The sequence below is a fragment of the Chiloscyllium punctatum genome, chromosome 3 (assembly GCF_047496795.1).
Source record: "Chiloscyllium punctatum isolate Juve2018m chromosome 3, sChiPun1.3, whole genome shotgun sequence".
Lineage (NCBI taxonomy): Eukaryota > Metazoa > Chordata > Chondrichthyes > Orectolobiformes > Hemiscylliidae > Chiloscyllium > Chiloscyllium punctatum.
Genome location: NC_092741.1, coordinates 14,407,005 through 14,431,378, shown reverse-complemented (window position 1 = coordinate 14,431,378; position 24,374 = coordinate 14,407,005). Strand labels below are relative to the sequence as shown.

Here is a 24,374-nt window from a genome sequence, read left to right as displayed (position 1 = left end):
CCCTACCACTAGCAATTCCAGGTACTAAAGCAATCTGACCTTGTATGCAGCAAATCCTCAACAATCCTCAAGGGTCTGGGTGAAAAACAGTATTTGCACTACACAAATGGCAAATTACTTCCATTTCCAACAAGAGAGAACCTCACCATATTTCCTCACCACATGCAATGATTGCTATCACTTAACCTGACATTCATCCTATATCTACATCCTGGATTTATCATTAGTCAGAAACTGAACAAATCATACAAATGCTGCTATAAGAGCAGTTCAGAAACTAGTAATTCTTTGGTGAATAACTTACCTTCTGGCTTCTTGTCCACCATCTACAAGGCATAAGTTGGAGCACTATCCACTTGCCTGGATGAGTGCAGCTCATACAAGTTACAAAACAGTCAATAGTAGTTAGGACAAAGCTGTCCAAAGATTGCCTGATACCTATTTCCACCACAAATGCACAGTGGCAATAATGCACACAATCTGGAAGATGCACTGCAGTCTTTGCCAACTATCCTTCAACAGGATCCTCCAAATGTGATCTCCATGCCCTTGATATGCATCTGCTTTAGTTATTTCTCAAGAACACTATTTGTAAATGCCCGTCTAAGTATCCTGACTTGGAACAATATCAAAAATCACACAACACCAGGTTATAGTCCAACGGGTATATTTGGATATTCCTGATGAAGGGCTTTTGCCCGAAACGTCGATTTCGCTGCTTGTTGGATGCTGCCTGAACTGCTGTGCTCTTCCAGCACCACTAATCGGGTATATTTGGATGTACAGGCTTTCGGACCGCTGCTCCTTCATCAGGTAGCTACGAAAGTTTGCACTTCCAAATAAACCTTTTGGACTATAACCTGGTGTTGAATGATTTTTAACTTTGTCCACCCCAGTCCAACACTGGCACTGCCAAATCATGGAACTATATTGCCACTCCTTTACTTTTGCAACAGGGTTAAGGCCAGAAAACCATTCCCAACAACTTTGGGTGTATCTACATCACCTGTACTACTGAAATTGAAGGAGGCAGTTCTTCACCACCTTCATAATGCCAATTATGAAAAGACAACAAATGTTGGTCTTCTCAGAAATGCTCATCTCTCGTGTACCAACAAAAAAATAATACTACAGGCTGTTACAGTATGCAATTGATGATTTATTGTTGCATACCAATCGCTCTCCAACTTCTCAATAATGATGTCCAATTTCTATCTACATTCTTCTGAGCCCTTCTCTCCAAACTCCATCCTTACTTACCTGGCTCTTGATGGTTCCTGGCAATAGTCTGGGAAAAAAAACCAGTCTGTTATCACCCTTGGTGCCATACTGATCCTGAGACAGGCTTCTGAACTCATATTAACCTTACATTATGACCAATTATTTCATTCTGCATAACTATTATGAACATGTGCTACCTGAAATATTAATTTAGATAATGATTATATAGTTGTGTCATGGAACTTTTGGAAAGGATACTTTAAATATTGTATATCATGCATTTTACTGCCACTGTGCACTCTTGATGGAAAAAAGCTATAAGGTGCTGTGTGGGTTTTAGACTGGGAAAAAGCTGTTGACTTGATTATTGACTCTCAGGACCTGACTTATGGGAAGTACATTGGATGTAGTAGGGCAAAAATGTCGCATTTGTAAAGAACACAAGCTGCTAGCCTGAAGACTCAAGTTAGCAATACTTTCAAGAAATTTGTGAATGTAATAAAAACTACTAGATTTGAACACAGACAGGGAGATAATTTGCCAAGAGCAAAAACCTTTGCTCTCCTTATTTTCTTTGAAACTCACTGAAAGCCCTTGTCACTGCAAGTTTGGGTTCCTAAAGATTCAATATATTCACCATCTCATGAGAAGCTAAATCAGCCAGCTGAAACTAACCAGCTCAGTTCCGACAGTTAGTGTACAGTGACTTTGGCTAGGACCAAAAGTTTGGACACAATCTGTTCATTTATTTTTTCTGAATTTAATTCTTAGTTAGCCAAAATACTTTGAGATGACACACGTAGCAGTTTTAATTCTTTTAGAGACTTAGAAGTTGAGTTTGTGTATGCTGTTTTCAAGAGGGATGTTAACATTTTGTTAACAATCTTGCAATTTTGCTTGACTTGAATAAGTTTTGGTTGTAATAAATCTGTTATTTTCTTGTCAATTTTTATAGCTAGCTGATTTTTTTTGTGATACTGTGCTTTCTACAGTCATGTGCAATTGATAATATTGCCAAGAAAGAGAATCAGTTCACCACTCCTAACAGGATCATGACAGTAACATTAACTGACATCAATTGGGCAGCATGGTGGCTCAGTGGTTAGCACTGCTGCCTCACAGTGCTAGGGACCTGGGTTCAATTCCCACCTTGGGCAACTGTCTGTGTAGAGTTTGCATGTTCTTCCCGTGTCTGCATGGGTTTCCTCTGGGTACTCTGGCTTCCTCCTGCAGGCCAGGTGAATTGGCCATGCTAAATTGCCTGTAGTGTTAGGTGGGTTAGTCAGGGGTAACTATGGGGGGGGGGGGGTAGGTTTCTCTTTAGAGGGTCAGTGTGGACTTGTTGGGCCAAAGGGCCTGTTTCCACACTGTAGGTAATCTAATCTATTCTGACCACAATAGTGGGGGAGGCAGAAGAGCAGGGTAGAGAAGGAGACGGAAAAGGAAGCAGAAAGAAAGGGGTAAAGATCAGAAAAGGCTTTTACTTTTTACTTTTTTTTGACTCATATTTTGTAAGGTCTTTTTTCATGGGATAAATTGAAACCAAGTATTGGAGGCCCAGGACAAAACAGTGACCTCACAGTAATGGTTGGTAATAACTAACATTTTGAATATCTATTCTAAATTACTTTCAGATTAAAAGTAAATAGAAGAAATATTTTACAAACCAAAAACCAAAAGACCAGCAGGAAATTAAAACAAAGCTAATTAAGAATTAAGCAAATGAAATAGAGATGCAGAGCAGGGCAATGTGCTGTACCTGCACAATGTGAGAGCTGGGGGATCCCATTGTGGTTTGTTGTGGCCACATCTGTAGCAAGTATTGGTTGCTTAAGGAATTTCAGTTTGGTCAATGAGCTGGAGTCTGAGCTTTGAACACATCAGGGAGGAGGAAGAGTTACGCGGATGCTGTGTTTCAGAAGGCATTCACATCCCTTAGATTAACTACCTCAAATTTGGTCTGTGATCAGGGATAGGAGGGTGTGAGGCAGGTAGAGGGATCCAGGAGGTAGTGCTGAAGGAGTTTCAGCCCTTGTCTAACAGGTTTGGGATTCTTGCTCCCTGTGTGGATGAGAGTTGGAGATGTAGGGAGGATAAACAAACTGACCATAGCACTATAGGGTAGGGAGCTTTCCAAGAGGTGGTGGGGGGGGGATGCAGAAAAGATAAATGTAGTTGTACTTGGGAACGGTATAGTCAGCGGATTGGACACTGTCCTCTGTAGTCAAGTTCAAGAGTCCCAAAGGCTGTGTTGTCTGTCTGGTGTGCCTGGTTATCTCATCTGGGCTGCAGAGGAATGTGTAGTGGGAAGGGAAAGATCCAGTTGTTGTGGTCCACATAAGTTTGATTAGGTTCCTTCCAGCCCAACCAATCCACGCTGACCCTCCAAAGATTAATCCACCCAGACTCACTTCCATCTGATGAATGCACCTAACACTATAGACAATTTAGCATGACCAATTCATCTGACCTGCAATTCCTTGGACTGTAGGAGGAAACTGGAGCACCCGGAGGAAACCCACGCAGACACACGGAGAATGTGCAAACTCCACACAGACAGTTGCCTGAGGACTGGAATTGAACCCTGGTCCCTGGTGCTGTGAGGCAGCAGTGCTAAGCACTGAGCCACCATGCCACCCAACAAGGCAGGCACCAAGGAGATAGGTAGAATGAGAAAATAATGCTAGGGGCTAAATTAAAAACAGAATCAAAAAGGTAACAATCTCCAGATTACTAACTGAGCCATGAGATAATTGGTAGAGTCAATAAGATTAAAGAGATAAATGCATAGCTCTAAGATTGTTGTGTGAGAAATAGGTTCAAATTCATAGAATATTGGCACCAGTATGAGGGAGGACACAGTTCCAATGGGATGGCCTGCATTTGAATCATACTGGGACCAGAGTCCTGGCGAATTACAGAAATAGGCCTGTAGATAGGGCATTGAACTAAATAGTTGGGTGCGTTGAATTGCAAAATTAAACAACAAAGCAATAAATGAGAACGTAGGATTGCATGTTACCAAGGAAACAACAGGAAGCGACAGAATTTGGGACTGTCACGTTGCACCAAAAAACCAAAGAAGTGTAGGGAAAGTTGATGATAAAACAAATATAAATGCTTTGTATTTTAAGGCAAACAGTATTCAGAATTGGGTAGATGAATGGATAGTGCAAATTGAGGTAAAAGGATATGATCTCTAGAAACGTTAATAGATATTTGACTTAGGAGAGTCAGAAGTAATGGAAAAAGTGGTCAGGTAGCACCATTAATAAGGGATGAAGTCAAGTGAGGGACAAGTTAGGCTCAGTTGATGTAGTCCATCTGGGCAGAGGTAAAAGAAAGCAGCAATGGAACAAAGGCACTGTTGGTAGCACACGGACCCCAGACAGTAACCATTCTGAAAGAAAGGCAAATAATAGGAGCATGTAAAAAGAATAGAACAACAAGTATGGATGAGTTTAACCTTCATGTTGATAAGGTTAATCAAATTGGAAACAGTAGCTACAATAACATATACACAGAGTGCATGAGGAATAGTTTCCTGAAGTAATATGTCACAGAGCCAACCAGGGAGCAGTGTATCTTGGATCTGGTAATGAGTAATAAGGTTTAATAGATGACCTTGGAGTAAAAGATCCCCTAGGAAATAGTGATCATAGCATGATAGAATTTAATAGTCATAAATAACTGTCTTTACTTTAAATAAAGCTAACACACCATACATCTTCTTAACAACCTTATCAACCTGGGTGGCAACTTTGAGGGATCTATGGACATGGACTCTAACATCCCTCTGTTCCTACAAACTCCCTGTATTCTGCATTCAAATTCAACCTTCCAAAGTGAATCACTTCACACTTTTCCAGGTTGAACTCCATCTGCCACTTATCAGCCCAGTTTTGCATCCTGTCAATGTCTCGTTGCAACATACCACAGCCCTCCACACTGTCTACCACTCCACCAACCTTTGTGTCATTGGAAAACCTACTAATCCACCCTTCCATATCCTCATTCAAGTCATTTGTAAAAATCACAAAGAATTGAGGTCCCAGAACCGATCTCTGTGGAACATCACTGGTCACCAACCTCCAAGCTGAATATCTTTCCATCTACCACCACACTCTGTCTTCTATGGGCCAGCCCAGTCTGTATCCAAACTAACAGGTTCCCTGTATCCCATACCTCCTGACTTTATGAATGAGCCTACCATAGGGAACCTTATGAAACGCCTTGCTAAAATCCATGTACACCACATCCATGCTCAACCATCATCAATGTGTTTTGTCACATCCTCAAAGAATTCAATAAGGTTTGTGAGGCATGACCTGCCCCTCACAAAACCATGCTGACTATCTCTAATCAAACCATGGTTTTCCAAGCAATCATAAATCCTGTCTCTCAGAATCCTCTCCAATGCTTTACACCCATTTGCTGAGAAATGCGAGGTAGGAGCAAAGGAATTCTGGGAAGGTGAGTCTAACCATTTAAAAGACTTACCTCAGGCGTTGGAGCCTCCATTTGCCAAGAGGTGCAAGGGAGGAGCGAAGGAATTCTGGGAAGGTGAGTCTAACCGTTTAAAAGACTTACCTCAGGCATTGGGGCCTCCATTTGCCGAGAGGTGTGAGGGAGGAATGAAGGAATTCTGTGATGTTTTTAAGTGGATGTGCACTCAAGTCCAGCTCCTCGAAAACTGAGTTAGGGAACTGGAGCTGGAGCTGGATGAACTACGGATCATCTGGGAGGCTGAGGGGGAAATTAAGAGGATGTACTGGGAGGTGCTCACTCCCCAGACACAGGATAAGGACAGCTGGGTTACTGTTAGGGGGAGAAAAGGGAACCAACGGTCAGAGCAGGGATCCCTTGTGGCTGTTCGTGTCAGCAATAAGTATACCGTTTTGGATACTGCTGGTGGGATGGCCTACCAGGGGAAAGCCATAGTTGTCAGGTCTCTGGCATTAAGCCTGGCACTGTGGCTCAGAAGGGAAGGGGGGGAAAATGGAAAAGCGCTAATGTTGGGGACTCAATAGTTAGATGGATTGACAGGAGATTTTGTGGTGTACCCGGAAGGTATGTTGCCTCCTTGGTGCCAGGGTCCAGGATGTTGCCAATCGGGTTTACAAGATTCTGAAGGGGGAGGGTGAGCAGCCAGAAATCGTGGTACATATTGGCACCAATGATAAATCCAGGAAAGGAATTGAGGATCTGAAAAGTGACTCCAAAGAGTTAGGTTGGAAGCTGAAGAGCAGGACGATAAGAGTAGTGATCTCAGGTTTGCTACTGGTGCCACGAGATAGTGAGATGAGGAACAGTCAGCGAATGAAGCTTAACACGTGGCTGCGAGGCTGGTGTAGGAGGGAGGGCTTTAGATACCTAGACCATTGGGATACCTTCTGGGGAAGATGGGACTGTACATGAAGGACGGGTTGCACCTGAACTGAAGGGGCACAAAATCGTGGGCGGGAGATTTGCTCGTGTGATTCGGGAGGGTTTAAACTAGTTTGGCAGGGGGGTGGGAATCAGAGCCACATGTCAGAGAGAGGGCAGGAAAGTGACAGGATATATTGAATCTATCAGGAAGGTTTCTCATGCGATGAAACAAAGGGATTGGTTAAAGTGTGTCTGCTTTAATGCAAGGAGTGTCCAAAATAAGAGTGACGAACTTAGAGCATGGATCCGTACTTGGGGCTACGATGTTGTGGCCATAATGGAGACGTGGGTTTCACAGGGGCAGGAAAGGTTACTTGCTGTTCCAGGGTCTAGAACATTTAAAAAGAACAGGGAGGGTGGAAAAAGAGGAGGGGGTGTAGCATTGCTAATCAGAGAGTGCATCACAGCTACAGAAACGAAGGTTGTTGAGGAAGGCTTGTCTACTGAGACAGTATGGGTGGAACGTAGGAACAGCAAGGGAACAGCCACCTCATTGGGGGTTTCTACAGACCTCCGAATAGCAGCAGAGAGATTGAAGATCTCATAGGCAGGCAGATTCTGGAAAAATGCAAAAGTAGCAGGGTTGTTGTTATGGGTAATTTTAACTTTCCCAATATCGACTGGAACCTCCTAAGTGCAGATGGTTTGGATGGAGCCGTTTTAGTCAGGTGTGTTCAGGAGGGTTTCCTTACTCAGTATGTAGACAGACTGACAAGGGGAGAGGCCATTTTGGATTTGGTGCTCGGCAATAAGCCAGGAAAGGTGTCAGATCTCGCAGTGGGAGAGCACTTTGGTGAAAGTGATCACAACTGCCTCACATTTACCATAGCCTTAAAGAGGGAAAGGAGCAATTACCAAGGGAAGATATTTAATTGGGGAAAAGGAAATTATGACGCTATCAGACAGCAGTCGGGAAGTACAGACTGGGAGCAATTGTTCCACAAAAAGAGCACAGCAGACATGTGGAGAATATTTAAGGAGCAGTTGTTGCGAGTGATGCACGCATTTATTCCTCTGAGACAGGTAAGAAAGGGTATGATTAAGGAACCTTGGATGACGAGAACAGAGGAACTTCTTGTCAAAAGGGAGAAGGCAGCTTACGTAGGGTGGAGGAAGCAAAGATCTAGCACAGCATTATAGAGGATTACAGGCTTGCTAGAAAGGAGCTCAGAATTGGACTGAGGAGAGCCAGGAGGGGTCACGAAAAAGGCTTGACAAGGATTAGGGAGAACCCAAAGGCATTTTACTCAAACGTGATGAATAAGAAAATGATCAGGGAGAAGGTAGGGCCGATCAGGGATAGTGTAGGGAACTTGTGCGTGGACTTTAAGCAGATAGGGAAAGCCCTAAATTAGTTTTTAGCTTCAGTTTTCACCAAGGAAAGGGAAATTGTTGCAAATGAAAACTTAGAGGAGCTGGGATACAGTCTTGACCAGATGAAGATTGATGAAGTTGATGTGCTAGAAATTTTGGAAACATTAAGATTGATAAGTCTCCAGGGCCAGACCAGATTTATCCTGGGCTGCTCTAGGAAGCGAGAAAGGAGGTTGCTAAGCCATTGGCAAGGATCTTTGCCTCCTCACTCTCCACAGGAGTTGTACTAGAGGATTGGAAGGAGGCGAATGTTGTTCCTCTTTTCAGGAAGGGTAATAGGGAAATCCCTGGCAATTACAGACCAATCAGTCTTTCGTCTGTGGTCAGCAAAGTTTTGAAAAGAATTCTGAGGGATAGGATTTATGACTATTTGGCAAAGCAAAGGGTGATTAAAGGCAGTCAGCATGGCTTTGTGAATGGCAGGTCATGCCTCACAAATCGTATTGAGTTCTTTGAGGAGGTGTCAAGACAGATCGAAGACGGTCGAGCAGTGGATGTGGTGTATATGGACTTCAGCAAGGCATTTGATAGGGTTTCCCATGGTAGGCTCATTCATAAAGTCAGGAAATATGGGATGCAGGGAGATTTGGCTATCTGGATTCAGAATTGGCTGGCTAACAGAAGGCAGAGAGTGGTTGTAAGTGGGAAGTATTCTGCCTGGAGGTCAGTGTTGAGTGGGGTCCTGCTGACCTCTGCTCTTTGTAGTTTTTATAAATGACTTGGATGAGGAGGTTGAGGGGTGGGTTAGTAAATTTGCAGATGACACAAATGGTTGAGGTGTTGTCGATAGTATAGAGGGCTACTGCAGGCTGCAGCGCAACATAGACAGGATGCAGAGCTTGGCTGAGAAATGGCAGATGGAGTTCAACCTGGATAAATGTGAAGTGATGCATTTTGGAAGGTTGAACTCGAATGCTAAATATAGGATTAAAGACAGGATTCTTGGCAGTGTGGAGCAACAGAGGGATCTGGGTGTGCAAGTACATAGATCCCTCAAAGTTGCCACCCAAGTGGATAGGGTTGTTCAGAAAGTATATGATGTTTTGGCTTTCATCACAGGGGGATCGAATTTAAGAGCCATGAGGTTTTGCTACAAGTCCCTGGTGAGACCACACTTGGAATATTGTGTCCAGTTCTGGTCGCCCTCCTATAGGAAAGATACAGAGGCTTTGGAGAGGGTGCAAAGATGGTTTACCAGGATGCTGTCTGGACTGGAGGGCTTGTCTTATGAAGAATGCTTGAATAAGCTCGGACTTACTTTTCTCTCCAGAGAGAAGGAGGATGAGAGGAGACCTGATCGAGATGTACAAAATAATGAGAGGAATAGATAGAATCAATAGCCAGAGACTTTTCCCCAGGGCAGGATTGACTGGTACGAGAAGTCATAGTTTGAAGATATTTGGAGGAAGGTATAAAGGAGACGTCAGAAGTAGGGTCTTTACGCAGAGAGTTCTGCATGCATGGAATGCGTTGCCAGCTGTGGTGATGGAAGCAGAGTCATTAGGGACATTTAAGCGACTGCTGGACATGCACATGGATAGCAGTGAGTTGAAGGGTGTATAGGTTAAATTACTATATTTTACATTAGGATTAAATCTCAGCATAACATTGTGGTCCAAAGACCCTGTTCTGTGCTGTACTTTTCTATGTTTTATGTTCTATGTTCTAATCACTGACATGAGACTGACTGGTCTATAATTCCAAGGATTATCCTTGTTCTCTTTCTTGAACAAGGGAATGACATTTGCCATCCTCCAATTATCTGGCACTACTCCATGATTTTCATCCTTAGTTTTTATTTCCAGTAAGGTTGTAATAAACACAGACTCTGAAAGGTCTAAGTTGAAGGGTTTTAGGGCCAATTTGCTTATAGCTAACAGATATTGCCTCAGGCAACAGTCTTTCAAGGTTTTGAAAAAATAACACTTGCGCAATGAAAGGGGGGGGTGACCAGTTCTCCCAGCTCAGCTTTCCTCTCGTCTGGTTTGGTTTTTAGCAGTAGGTTTTTGAAGCTGCTGGACCCAAAGAAGCAGGTCCATACTGGTCTGCTCTCTCTGACTTCTCTCCTGTAACACACTGTGTTTGATTTTTCCTTTTGTGCCAAAGAGTGTTTATGGGAATTGCTACAAGTATGTGGAACCGTGTCAATAAGTTGGGGATAATTTGTTAGGTTTTTGGATAGTTTGAGTTATTCTGTTCTTTTTGTTTGTGTTTCATTGTTCTTGTAAATAAATATTTTGTTGAAATCTAAGTGGTTTGACCACCAACAACTCACCTGGAATATCCACTTTCCCTGCTTAAAACAATTGGCAAAGTTAGGATCTGGGCTACTTTTAAAAAATGTTTTGAGGGGGTCTGGCCTGGTCCCTAACATGTCTGACTAATTTATTTGAGATTTTCGAGGCAGTCTAAACCATAGTAGACACATAGGAACTAGTAGACAAGTTTGATTTGGACTTCTTGAAAGGTTTTGACAAGGTGCCTCACAAAAGGTTAAATCATACAGTTAGAACTCACATTGTTGGAGGTAGCATCTTGACATGTAAAGAGAATTGATAAATGGGCAGGAAACAGTGGGGATAGGGATCTTTTTCAGGTTAGTGACCCATAACCAGTGGGCTTCCACAGAAATCAGTGCTGGAACTGCAACTGTTCACAAGATAGATTACTGACTTGGAGGAAGGAAGCAAATTGACTGTGGCCAAATTTGTAGACAACACCAAAATAGTTAGAAAGGCAAGTTGTGAGACGGTTTCAAGCAGTTCACAGAAAGATATGGATAGGTTAAGTAAGTGGGCAAAAGATTAGAAATACAGTCTAAAATGGGAAAATGTGAAGCTGTTTAATTTAGAAGAGAGCAGAAAAGAACAGTATTACTTAATTCATGAAAAACTGTTAAAAGCTGCAACAGCTTCTTTGGAGCAACGGAGACTGAGGGGAGACTTGAAAGAAGTCTATAAAGATATGAATGCATAGATAGGGTTGCTGGCCAGGATGTTTTTCCCAGAGTTGAAATGTCAAATACTAGGGGGTATGCATTGAAGGTGAGGGGGGATTGTTCAAAGGAGATGTGAGGGATATGTTTTTTTACACAGCGAGTGGTAGGAGTCTGGAACATGCTGCCAGGGTGGTGGTGGAGGCAGATCGCATAAGGGCTTTAAGAGACTTTCAGATGAGCACATGAATATGTAAGGAATGGTGGGATACGGACCAAGGGCAGGCAGATAGTTTAATTTGGTATCATATTCGGCACAACACCATGGGCCGAAGGGGATGTTCCTGTGCTGTACTGTTTTATGTTCTACGTACAAAGTACTTGTGCACAAAACAAGAAAGCTGGCACACAGGTGCAGCAGGTAATCAGGATGGTTAATGGAATGTTGGCCCTTAAGTCAAGGGAGTTGGATTACCATGGGAGACCAAACCTGGAGTACTGGGAGCAGTTTTATTCTCTTATTTAAGGAAAGATATTTAATTGTAGGCAGTTCAGAGAAGGTTCACTCAGATGATTCCTGGTTTGGAGGGATTGTCTTATAAGCAGAAGGCTAAACAGATGGGGACAGTACTCACCAGAAGTTTTGAAGAATGAGAATAGTCTCATTGAAAATAAATGATGCTTAAGGGACTTGATAGGGTAAATGCTGAGAGGATAGTTCCCTCATGGAATTGTTATGAAGGTGTAAGGGGTACTATATCTTTAACAAGTTGAAGGACTTAGAGAGGCTCACAGTGCACTGGAAAATTTACAATGTAACATTTGGTCCAACAGCTAGCATTACCTCAGTTGCTATGAGACAAAAAACAGTTCAAATTTGGCCAATCAGTTTAAATTATGCCCCAAAATACCAAACTCCAATCAAGTTTGAATTTAGTAGTCTGACAATATTAACATCAATGAAGTGATCAGATACTTTGGGGTATAAAACCGACAAAAGATTGAACATGTGGAGGAGAACTGCCAAGCCACCAACATATGCAGATTGCCCACAGAATTGCTCTCTTAAAGGTATATTTATTTATCAGTGACCTGTGAAACAAAAATCCCGAAGAAGAAGGAAAGAAAACAGACAAAGATATAAAAAGAAGATTTGATCACTGACTGGTTTTGAAATTTGAATTTTTTGGTAAATCTTAATCGAGGTTTTATTGGACCAGTATTAAAGAAGGGAAAGTAAAAGATAGGTTAGAGAAAGGAGTTGTTAGTTAATTATTCTCTGTTAGACATCTAAGTAAAAATAAAGTTGTTAATTTTTACTTTAAATAGTGACCTTTGGGATAACTCTTGGCCTCTCAAGTTTTCACAGATTACCACATGGGGTAAATCTTTTCTGTCTTGCGGTTTAAATTAGCAGGGGGTGTTTACCCCATGTCATAACAGCTTGGGGGCTTGCCCAGGATCTGAACCCCAGACCTCTGGCATTCAAAGCAAGAATTAGACCCCTAGACCAAGGGATGAGGAAACATCCACTCTTTCTGATCTGTTACCTGAGAGTGTGGTAATTTATGGGATAGATGGACAGACATTTAGCATTCCCTTATGTAAAATAAGGTTGGAGTGCCAAGTCAAGACTGGTGAAGTAACAGTGGGAGTCACTGACAGATTGTCAGTTCCAGGAATTCAATTTGTTCTTGCGAATGATTGGGCAGGATCCGAGGTGGGAGTGACACCCTTGTTGTGGAGAAGCCCATAAAACTGAGGGGTTAAACAGAAATATCCAGGTATTTTCCCAGACTACGTAGCAACCAGATCCCACTTTGATAAGTCATAGCATGAAGCGAAAGCTAAAGAGAAAGATGAAGGAATTGAGGTTCAGTTAGCAGATACCCTGTTTGACGTAATGGTGCAGGAGAAACCTGAACAGGCAGAGGGTCAGGCAGAAGTGTTTAGTCCTGAACGGCTAAGGCTCTTGCAACAGCAAGACAAGACAATAAAGGATATAAATGTGGATGCATACTCTGAAAAGGAGGCACAGAATATTCTGGAAGATTGTTATCTGAATGATAGAATCCTGAGACAGAAATGGAGACCATGGCAGGTTAGTGCAGAGGAGAAATGGGCTGAAGTGCACCAGATTGTGTTGCCGGTAGCACACAGAAAGGAGGTGTTACAGATAGCACATGAACTACCTGTAGGAGGTCACTTTGGGGTATGAAAGACTCAGGCTAAAGTACAAAATCATTTTTATTGGCCTGAAATGCACAAAGATGTGGTTAACTTTTGCTATACATGTCATACATGCCAAATGGTAGGTAAGACACAGGCGGTAATAAAACTAGCACCTTTGTTGGCAATTCCCACATTTGAAGAACCTTCACATGGGTTATAATTGCTTGTATAGGTCCCCTTCCAAGAACTAAAAGTGGGAACCAGTACTTGTTAACTATAATGGATGTGTCTACCAATTTTCCGGAGACAATTCCATTACGGAGTATCAAGGCAAAAAAGGTGGTCGCGGAGATAATAGCTTTCTTTGCACAGTATGGACTACCCAGAGAGATTCAGTCAGATCAAATTTTGCTGCTGGACTGTTTAAGGCAGTTACAGATGAAGACCATGTTGACAGCATATTGTCAGGATTACCTGAATGATTGGGATAAAGGTATCCCATTCGTATTGTTTGCCATTAAAGATGTCCCAAACAAATCTACTCAGTTCACTCCCTTCGAGTTAATATTCGGGATGATGTGTTAGTACTGTTACCAATGATAGGAGATCACTTCAAAGCCAGGTTTAGTGGTCCCTATCAAATTGAAAAAATGCCAGATAGAAGAAAAAATATTGGGTATGTCATGTGAACATGTTGAAACCATATCATACTAAAGAGAAAGAACTGGAGAAACAGGTGTTAGTTACTGCCCTGCAGAGTGAGGAATCAAATCCAGATGATGTGGATTTTGATGTGCCTCAAAATAGATTGAAAAATGAAGAAGTCCTTGAGGAGTGGGATAGGTTAGTAAACTCTCATGGGCATAGAATGCAGGTGAAAGATTTGTTACTGCAGTATAAGGACATATGTAGGAATTAGATGGAGAGGACTAATGCTGTTGTACATGGAGTAGACGTAGGAAATACTGCTCTGATAAAACAACACCCCTATCAGCTTAGTCGTTTCAAAGCCAGGCAGTCCTGGTGGAGGTGGAGGCCATGCTCAACAAGGACATCATTGAACTGAACCAGAACAAGTGGAGTTCGTCGATTGTCTTAGTTCCCAAACCGGATGGTACTCAATGATTCTGTATGGATTATTACAAGTTCAACGCCATTACAAATTTGGACTCTTATCCAATTCCTAGATTGGAGAACTGTATTGAGAAAGTCAGGCAAGCCAGTTACATCACCAAGCTGGACTTACTGTGTGGTTACTGGCAGGTACCTTTATCAGAGATGGTGAAAGAAATTTCTGCATTTGTGAACCCAAGTGGGCTATATCAATTTAAAGTGATGCCCTTTGGAATGAAGAACACACCCAATGCATTCCAAGAAGTCATGAACAGAGTGGCAGCTGGGTTAATAAACTGGGCAGCTTATTTGGACAATGTCATGATCTTTAGTCAGCCCTAGAAAGATCACATGGTAGACCTCTTTGAACAACTACGAGAAGCAAAATTGGCAATAAATTTAAACAAAACAGAATTCACGAAGGCAGAGGTGATGTTCTTGGGACATAACATCGGTCATGGAAGGTTGACCTCATGGAACACAAACATGAAGGCCATCAAGGAATTTCCATGACCAACCTCGAAGAAAGAGGTGCTTCAATTCTTCGGACTCAGCAAAATCTATCGGAAGTTTGTTCCAAACTTCAGCAGTGTAGTAGCTCCATTAACTGATTTGCTGAAGAAGAACACAAAGTTTCTGTGGACAGTGTTGTACCAGGAAGCATTCAACCATTTGAAAGACATATTAACCAAATTAAACATATTTAGTTACACAAACTTGAAAATTCTTAAAGTTGCCATGGAGGCTAGTGACATAGGAGTTGGAGCTGTACTGTTACAGGAAGATGAGGATGGGGTTGTACTGCCAGTTGGTTACTTTTTGAAGAAGCTCAGCATCCACCAAAGGAAATACTCCATTTTTGAAAAATAACTACTGTATTGAGTTTGGTACTGGCCTTACAACATGTTAATGTGTATGTCATGAACAATGTGTCAGAGACGATTGTGTACACATATCACAATCCTCTAACATTCTTAGAATGCTTTAATGTCAAGAATGTGAGACTATTTCATTGGAGTCTTATGTTACAGACTTTTAATTTAAAAACCGTACATGTAGCAGGTCTTAAGAATGTAATCGCAGATGCGTTATTGCGGATTTAAATGATAAAGTATAGATGAGATTTGTATTTATCCAATGTTATATATGTTATATAAGATGTTAATGTGAATTTAGATTTAAGTTATCTGTATGTTATGGTAATGTGTTTAAAGAATAGGAAAATAAATGAAGCCATCTTTTTATTGTAATGGTTCATTTTTTCTTAAGGGGTCTGAAGGTGTAAGGGGTACTGTATCTTTAAGACAGGTTGAAGGACTTAGAGAAACTCACAGAGTACTGGCAAATTTACAATGTAGCATTTGGTCCAGCAGCTAGCAGTACCTCGGTTGCAATGAGACAAAAAACAAATTCAAATTTGGTCAAACAGTTTAGATTATGCCAAACTCCAATCAAGTTTGAAATTAGTATTTTGACAATATTAACACCAATGAAGCAATTCGATGCTTTGGTATATAAAACTGAAAAAAAAGATTTAACAGTTGGAGGAGAACTGCCAAGCCACCATCATATGCAGACTGCACAGAGATTAGCTCTCTTAAAGGTACCTTTATTTATCAGAGATCTGCAAAACAGAAATCCCTAAGAAGAAGTATAGAAGACAGAGGAAGATTCAAAGAGAGGATTTGATAGCTGGCTGGTTTTGAAATTTGACTTTTTTGGTAAATCTTAATGGGGCGCTTTACCAGAAAATATTACAGAAGGGAAAATAAAAGATAGTGTGTAGGAGTGCATCTGGGAAAATTAAGAAACAGTGAAATTCACAACTGAACTTGGAGGAATTGTTTGGGTAAAGTTCACAGCACAGAATCAGATAAGTGAATTGTTTTAAGTGTGGCCTGCAGAAAGTCTGCAGTAGTGAGTACAGTGGGTTCTTTCTTGATTATATGTTTTTTGAAGTATGTCTCTTGATTAAACTAAAATATAAGACATAACTATTAATTTAACCTGGGGCAGTATTTTGTAGAGGAATTAGATGGTGTTATTTTCTGGGTCTGTAGATTGTGAAGGAGCAAAAATGGCCTTTAGTACAGTGATATGTACTTCTTGTCAGATGTGGGAGTTTAAAGAGAGTTTAAGGGTTACTGCAGATTATATCTGCAATAAATGCTGTTGCTCGCAAATCTTATCAGATCGAGCGGATCAGTTGGAGAGACAGTTAGGACCTGTGAGGAATTTGCAACAGCAACAGTAGGTGATGGATGGCAGTTATAGGAAGGGGGGAAAGTCTCAGATACACTCATATAGATGGGTTAATTCCAGGAAAGGTAAAAAAGTTAGGCAGCTAGCCCAGGAGTCTTCTGTGGCTTTACCCATTTCAAACAGGTATGCTGTTTTGGAAAATGTAGGGGGTGATGGATTCTCAGGAGAATGTAGCACGAACATTCTGGTATGGAGACTGGCTCTAATGCGACGAGGGGTACATTGGGTTCCAATTGTGTCAGGGGACTCTCTACTCCGAAGTACAGACAGATGTTTCTGTGGCCAGCAGCAAAAAATCAGAATGGCGTGTTGCTTCCCTGGTGCCAGGATCAAGGATGTCTCAAAGAGGGTGCAGAATGTTCTCACGGGGGAGAAGGGGCCAGCAAGAGGTCATTGTCCACATTGGAACCTATGACATAGGAAGGGAAAAGGTTGAGATTCTGAAGGGAGATTACAGAGAGTTAGGCAGGGGTTTAAAAAGGGAGGTCCTCGAGAGTATTAATATCTGGATTACTCCCCGTGCTACGAGCTAGTGAGGGCAAGAATAGGAGGATAGAGTGGATGCATGGCTGAGGAGCTGGTGCATGGGAGAAGGATTCACATTTTTGGATCTTTGGAATCTCTTTTGGCGCAGAAGTAACCTGTACAAGAAGGACGGATTGCACCTAAATTGGAAGGGAACTAATATACTGGCAGAGAGATTTGCTAGAGCTGCTCAGGAGGACTTAAACTAGTCAGGTGGGGGGTGGGACCCAGGGAGATAGTGAGGAAACATTTCAATGTGAGACTGGTACAGTTGAGAACTGAAGCAAGTCAAACAGTCAGGGCAGGCAGGGACAAGGTAGGACTAATAAATTAAACTACATTCATTTCAATGCATGGAGCCTAACGGGGAAGGCAGATGAACTCAGAGCATGGTTAGGAACATGGGACTGGGGTATCATAGCTATTACAGAAACATGGCTCAGGGGTGGGCAGGACTGGCAGCTTAATGTACCAGGACACAAATGCTACAGGAAGGATAGAAAGGGAGGCAAGAGAGGAGGGGGAGTGGCATTTTTGATAAGGGCTGTGGTGAGGGAGGATATTCCTGGAAATACATCCAGGGAAGTTACTTGGGTGGAACCGAGAAATAAAAAAGTGATGATCACCTTATTGGGATTGTATTTTGACCTCCTAATAGTCAGAGGGAAATTGAGAAACAAACTTGTAAGGAGATCTCAGCTATCTGTAAGAATAATAGGGTGGTTATGGTAGGGTGTTTTAACTTTCCAAACATCGACTGGGACTGCCATAGTGTTAAGGATTTAGATGGAGAGGAATTTTCTGATTCAGTATGTGGATGTACCTACTGGAGAAGGTGCAAAACTTGACCTACTCTTGGGAAATAAGGCAGGGCAGGTGACTGAGGTTTCAGTGGGGGAGCAGTTTGGGGCCAGCAACCATAATTTTATTTGTTTTAAAATAGTGATGGAAAAGGATAGACTAGATCTAAAAGTTGAAGTTCTAAATTGGAGAAAGGCCAATTTTGACAGTATGTCAAGAAGGTGCTGGTCAGGTGAATTAGCTATTCTAGATTGCCCATGGTGTGAGGCGCATTAGTTAGTGGGAAATGGGTCTGGGTGGGTTACTCTTTGGAGGGTCAGTGTGGACTTGTTGGGCTGAAGGGCCTGTTTCTGCACTGTAGGGAATTGAATCTAATCAACTTTCAAAAGCTGACTGGGGGCAGACGTTCGCAGGTAAAGGGACGGCTGGAAAATGGGAAGCTTTCAGAAATGTGATAACACGAATCCAGATGGAGCATATTCCTGACAGGGTGAATGGAAAGGATCATAGGTATAAGAAATGCTGGATGACTAAAGAAATTGAGAGTTTGGTTAAGAAAAAGAAGGAAGCATATGTAAGGCATGGACAGGATAGATCGAATGAATCCTTAGAAAAGTATAAAGACAGTGGGAGAATACTTAAGAGGGAAATCAGGAGGGCAAAAAGGGGACATGAGATAGCTTTGGCAAACAAAATTAAGGAGAATCCAAAGGATTTTACAAATACATGAAGGACAAAAGGGTAACTTGGGAGAGAATAGGGCCCCTCAGAAATCAGCAAGGCGGCCTTTATGTGAAGCTGCAGGACATGGGGCAGATACTAAACAAGTATTTCGCATCAGTATTTACTGTGGAAAAGGATATGGAAGATATAGAATGTAGGGAAATAGATGGTGACACATTGTAAAATGTTCATATTACAGAGGAGGAAGTGTTGGATGACTTGAAACACATAAAGGTGGATAAATCCCCAGGACCTGATCAGGTGTACCCTAGCACTCTGTGGGAAGCTAGAGAAGTGATTGCTGGGCCTCTTGCTGAGATATTTGTACCATTGATAGTCACAGGTAATGTGCTGGAAGACTGGAGGTTGGCTAACGTGGTACTACTGTTTAAGAAGGGTGGTAAGGACAAGTCAGGGAACGATAGACCAGTGAGCCTCATATCAGTGGTGGGCAAGTTATTGGAGGGAATCCTGAGGGACAGGATGTACATGTATTTGGAAAGGCAAGGACTGATTAGGGATAGTCAACATGACTTTGGGTGTGGGAAATCATGTCTTACAAACTTGATTGAGTTTTTAGAAGAAGTAACAAAGAGGATTGATAAGGGCAGAACGATAGATGTGACTTCAGTAAGGCATTCAACAAGTTTCCCCATGGGAGAATGGTTAGCAAGGTTAGATCTCATGGAATACAGGGAGAACTAGCCACGAGAACTGGCTCAAAGGTAGAAGACAGAGGGTGGTGGTGGAGGGTTGTTTTTCAGACCAAAGGCCTGTGACCAGTGGAGTGCCACAAGGATCGGTGCTGGGTCCTCTACTTTTTGTCATTTACATAAATGATTTGGATGCGAGCATAAGAGGTACAGTTAGTAAGTTTGCAGATGACACCAAAATTGGAGGTGTCATGGACAACGAAGTAGTTTACCTCAGATTACAACAGGATCTGGACTAGATGGGCCAATGGGCTGAGAAGTGGCATATGGAGTTTAATTCAGATAAATGCGAGATGCTGCATTTTGGGAAAGCAAATCAAAGCAGGACTTAGACACTTAATGGTAATGTCCTTGGGAGTGTTGCTGAACAAAGAAATCTTGGAGTGCAGGTTCATAGCTCCTTGAAAGTGGAGTCGCAGGTAGATAGGATAGTGAAGAAGGCGTTTGGTATGCTTTCCTTTATTGGTCAGTGTATTGAGTACAGGATTTGGGAGGTCATGTTGTGGCTGTACAGGACATTGGTTAGGCCACTGTTGAAATATTGCATGCAATTCTGGTCTCCTTCCTATCGGAAAGATGTTGTGAAACTTGAAAGGGTTCAGAAAAGATTTAAAAGGATGTTGTCAGGGTTGGAGGATTTGAGCTATAGGGAGAGGCTGAACAGGCTGGGGCTGTTTTCCCTGGAGCATTGTAAGCTGACGGGTGACTTTATAGAGGTTTACAAAATTATGAGGGGCATAGATAGGATAAATAGACAAAGTCTTTTCCCTGGGTTTGGGGAGACCAAAACTAGAGGGCATAGGTTTAGGGTGAGAGGGAAAAGATATAAGAGACCTAAGGGATAACTTTTTCACACAGAGGGTGATACATGTATGGAATGAGCTGCCAGAGGAAGTTGTGGAGGCTGGTACAATTGCAACATTTAAAAGACATTTGGATGGGTATATGAATAGGAAGGGTTTGGAGGGATATAGGCTGGGTGCTGGAAGGTGGGACTAAGTTGGGTTGGAATATCTGGCCGACATGAGTTGGACCAAAGGATCTGCTTCCATGCTGTACATCTCTATGACTGCATGACTCTATGAGATAAGTTAGAGAAAGGAGTTACAAATAGTTGTTAATTAATTATTCTCTGTTAGACTTTTAAGTAAACATAAGTTCATTTTTACTTTAAATAGTGACCTTTGGGATAGTTCTTGGCCTCTCAAATTTTCAAAGATTACTGCACTGGGTAAATCTTTCTGTATTGCTGGTTTAAATTAGACAATAGACAATAGACAATAGACAATAGATGCAGGAGTAGGCCATTCTGCCCTTCGAGCCTGCACCGCCATTCAATATGATCATGGCTGCGGGGAGGGGGAGAGTGGGGAGGGGGATGGTTAACCCCAGGTTGTAACAGAGTTTAGGACCAGAGAGCATTGTTTCAGAATAAATGGATGACAATTTAAGACAGTGATCAGGAGGATTTTTTTCTGTGTAGTTGAGAGTTTTTTGAACTCACTGTAACAGGTAAATTTGGGGGCACAGTCCTTTTGTGCAGTTAAGGTTGAAATGGATAGATTCTTGATTAGTGGGGGACACATGCATTATGGGGAAAACACTAGCAAATGGATATGAGTAATGTCAGATTTGTTTAACCATGATCCTCTTGAATGGTTGATCCAGGCTTGAGGAGCCACATAGCCTATGCCTGATTTATTTCTATTGGTCTTATTCATTTATACTAACCGGGGGTGGTATTTTGATCTCATCCTTCATCAGTTTTGTTACTTCGTTATGTAGAGTGACACTGTCCAGTGCCCAGCCTTTATGTGCACGTGTGACTTCCTGTCTCATAGCTGTTAGGAATCCTGTGTACAGAATAAACAGAGTTTCTTTTATTTTGTTTCTTTTTTTTACAAGATAATAAATATAAACCCACTTTGGAAATTAGAATTGAATTGTATTTGACTTAGTAGTAAAATTATTGGAAAAATACTTATAGAGTAATATTTATAGGAATAATCCTTGGCACAACATTGTGGTGTACTTTTCTATGTTCATGTTCTAAGATTAGGGAGAAGCTATTCAGCACAAATGGGCTGTAAACTTTTAAAGTTGTTCTTGAATTCTTACCACCTGTCTTCATTTGACCTCATAAACATATCCTGTGAAAGTTTTCTCACGTATGTATGTATGATACATTTCTCTTGGAATCCCAATACATATTTCTAAATTAGTAGCAGAAGTAGTTTATATGGCCCCTCAAGCCATTAAGTAAAATCACGCTGATCAGTGTGTTCCAAATTCCACACTGCCAACTATCCCTAATTGTCCTTTCTTTTGGGATGTAAGTTTACTTGCTGAGCTGGAAGGTTTGTTTTCAGGCGTTTTGTCACCACACTAAGTAACATGATCAGTGAGCCTCTGGTGAAGTGCTGTGGTCTGACCCGCTTTTAATTTATGTGTTTAGGTTTCCTTGGATTGGTGATGCTATTTCTTGTGGCAATATAATTTCCTGTTCTTTTTCTCAGGAGGTGGTAAATGGGATCCAAATCAATGTGTTTATTGATAGAGTTTGGTTGAAGTGCCATGCTTCTAAGAATTCTAGTGCATGTCTCTGGTTGGCTTGTCCCAGGATGAATGTGTTGTCCCAGTCAAAGTGGTGTCCTTTCTCATCTGTATGTAAAGATACTAGTGAGAGTGGGTCATGTCTTTTTGTGACTAGTTGATGTTCATGCATCCTGATGGCTAGTTTTCACTACTCAGACCCCTTGGCATCATGGCAGCCCACAAAACCACCAACACATTAAAACAGCAGCTAACTAACTTGAAAGACCCTATATAGACAACAAGAAAAATTAATGTATTTTACAAAATACCTTGTAAGAACTGTAACAAACACTACATTGGACAAACAGGCAGAAAATTAGTCACCAGGATACATGAACATCAACTCGCCACAAAAAGACATGACCCACTCTCACTGGTATCTTTACATACAGATGAGGAAGGACACCACTTTGACTGGGACAACACATTCTTCCTAGGACAAGCCAAACAGAGACACGTGTGAGAACTCCTTGAAGCATAGCACTCCAACTGGAACTCTATCAACAAACACATTGACTTGGATCCCATTTATCACCCCCGAATAAAAGAACAGAAAATAACATCACAGCAGGAAATGACACCACCAACCTAAGGAAACCTAAACACAGACAAAAAGTGGGCCATACCATACCACCAGTGCTTCATAAGATGCTTACTGACAATGTTACCTAGTATGGAGATGAAACATCTAAAAACAAACTTTCCAGCTTAGAGGAGAAAGTGAGGACTGCAGATGCTGAAGATCAGAGCTGAAAATGTGTTGCTGGAAAAGCGCAGCAGGTCAGGCAGCATCCAAGGAGCAGGAGAATCGACGTTTCGGGCATGAGCCCTTCTTCAGGAATCAGATTCCTGAAGAAAGGCTCATGCCCGAAACGCCAATTCTCCTGCTCCTTGGATGCTGCCTGACCTGCTGCACTTTTCCAGCAACACATTTCAGCTTCCAGCTTAGAGAGCAACCCTACATCCAAAACCTCAACCTGAGCTACAAATCTTCTCAAAACTTGCTCAGTCCTTTATTTCCTTGCTAACAAGAATCTGTCCATATCTGCCTTTACCTCAAAGCTACTAAATAGGAGTGCTGGCATGCCAAACAGCATAAACAGCAAATGATAGAAAGAGCTAGGTGGTCCCACAACCAACAAATTGGATCCAAATTCTCCAGTGCTACTACATCCAGTTTTAAATGATGATGGACTATTAAACAACTCACTGAGATGGAGGCTCCACAAGTATCCCAATTCTCAATGATGGGAGAGACCAGCACATCAGTGCAAAATATAACCCTGGTTGGCATGGACAAATTGGACTGAAGGGTCTGTTTCCATGCTATATGACTCAATGATTCTAATAAGGCTGAAGCTTTTGCAACAATCTTAACCCAGAAGTGCTGGGTGGATTTTCCAATTTGGGACTCCTCCAGAGATTCCCAGATCAATGATACCAGAATTCATCCAATTCAGTTCACTTCACATGTTTTCAAAAAATAACTAGAGACACTCAACATTGCAAAGGCTTTTGGGCCCTGACAGCGTTACGGAAATAGTACTGAAGACATGTGCTCCAGAGCTTGTCGCGTCTATTGCTAAACTGTTGTACATTATAACATTGGCATCTACTTGACAATGTGGAAAATTGCCCAGGTATGGGTTCTACACAAAAAGCAGGAAAATCTATCAGGCAATTCCCTACTCATCAGTCTATTCTCAGTCATTAGAAATCTGATGTCATCAACAGTGCTATTAAGCAGCACCTCCTCAGTACAACCTGTTCACTGACACCCAGTTTGGCCACTCAGCTCCAGACTTCATTACAGCCTTGGTTCAAACGTTGACAAAAATGCTGAATTCTAGAAGTGAGGTGAGAGTGACAACACTGATGCCATTGATATAACAGTACTAAAAGCTTGGTTTGGGATGTGGAAAATTCTGTAATGTCAGGACCCATAGCCTTTGCTCCATATTTAACTTTTTCTTGATATCACTGTGCCTATATGTTCATAGTTCCTTGGAAGTTGAGTCGCAGGTAGATAGGATAGTAAAGGAGGTGTTTAGTATGCTTTCCTTTATTGGTCAGAACATTGACTACAGGAGTTGGGAAGTCATGTTGTGGCTGTACATTTTTTGAATATTGTGTGCAGTTCTGGTCGCCTTCCTATTGGAAGGATGTTGTGAAACTTGAAAGGGTTCAGAAAAGATTTACAAGGATGTTGCCAGGGTTGGAGGATTTGAGCTATAGGGAGAGGCTGAGCAGGCTGGGGCTGTTTTCCCTGGAACATTGGTAGCTGAGGGATGATCTTATGGTGGTTTATGAAATCATGATAGGCATGGATAAGGTAAATAGACAAGGTCTTTTCCCTGGGCTGGGGGAGTCCAGAACTAGACGGGCATAGGTTCAGGGTGAAAGGGGAAAAATTTAAAAGGAACCTAAGGGGCAACTGTTTCACCCAGAGGTGGTGTGTGTATGGAATGTGCTGCCAGAGGAAGTGGTGGAGGCAGGTACTATTACAGTAT

At 41.9% G+C, this 24,374-nt stretch overlaps 1 protein-coding gene across 1 annotated transcript in view; it reads right to left on the bottom strand.

The window, feature by feature from the left end:
• LOC140453945 (dynein axonemal heavy chain 8-like) overlaps nt 1-24,374 on the bottom strand; it is a 1,117,430-nt gene that overhangs the window by 847 nt on the left and 1,092,209 nt on the right. Inside the window, exon 92 of the mRNA XM_072548819.1 lies at nt 21,001-21,122. Within this exon, the coding sequence (XP_072404920.1) occupies nt 21,001-21,122 (122 nt within the window). The remainder of the gene's footprint in view (nt 1-21,000; nt 21,123-24,374) is intronic.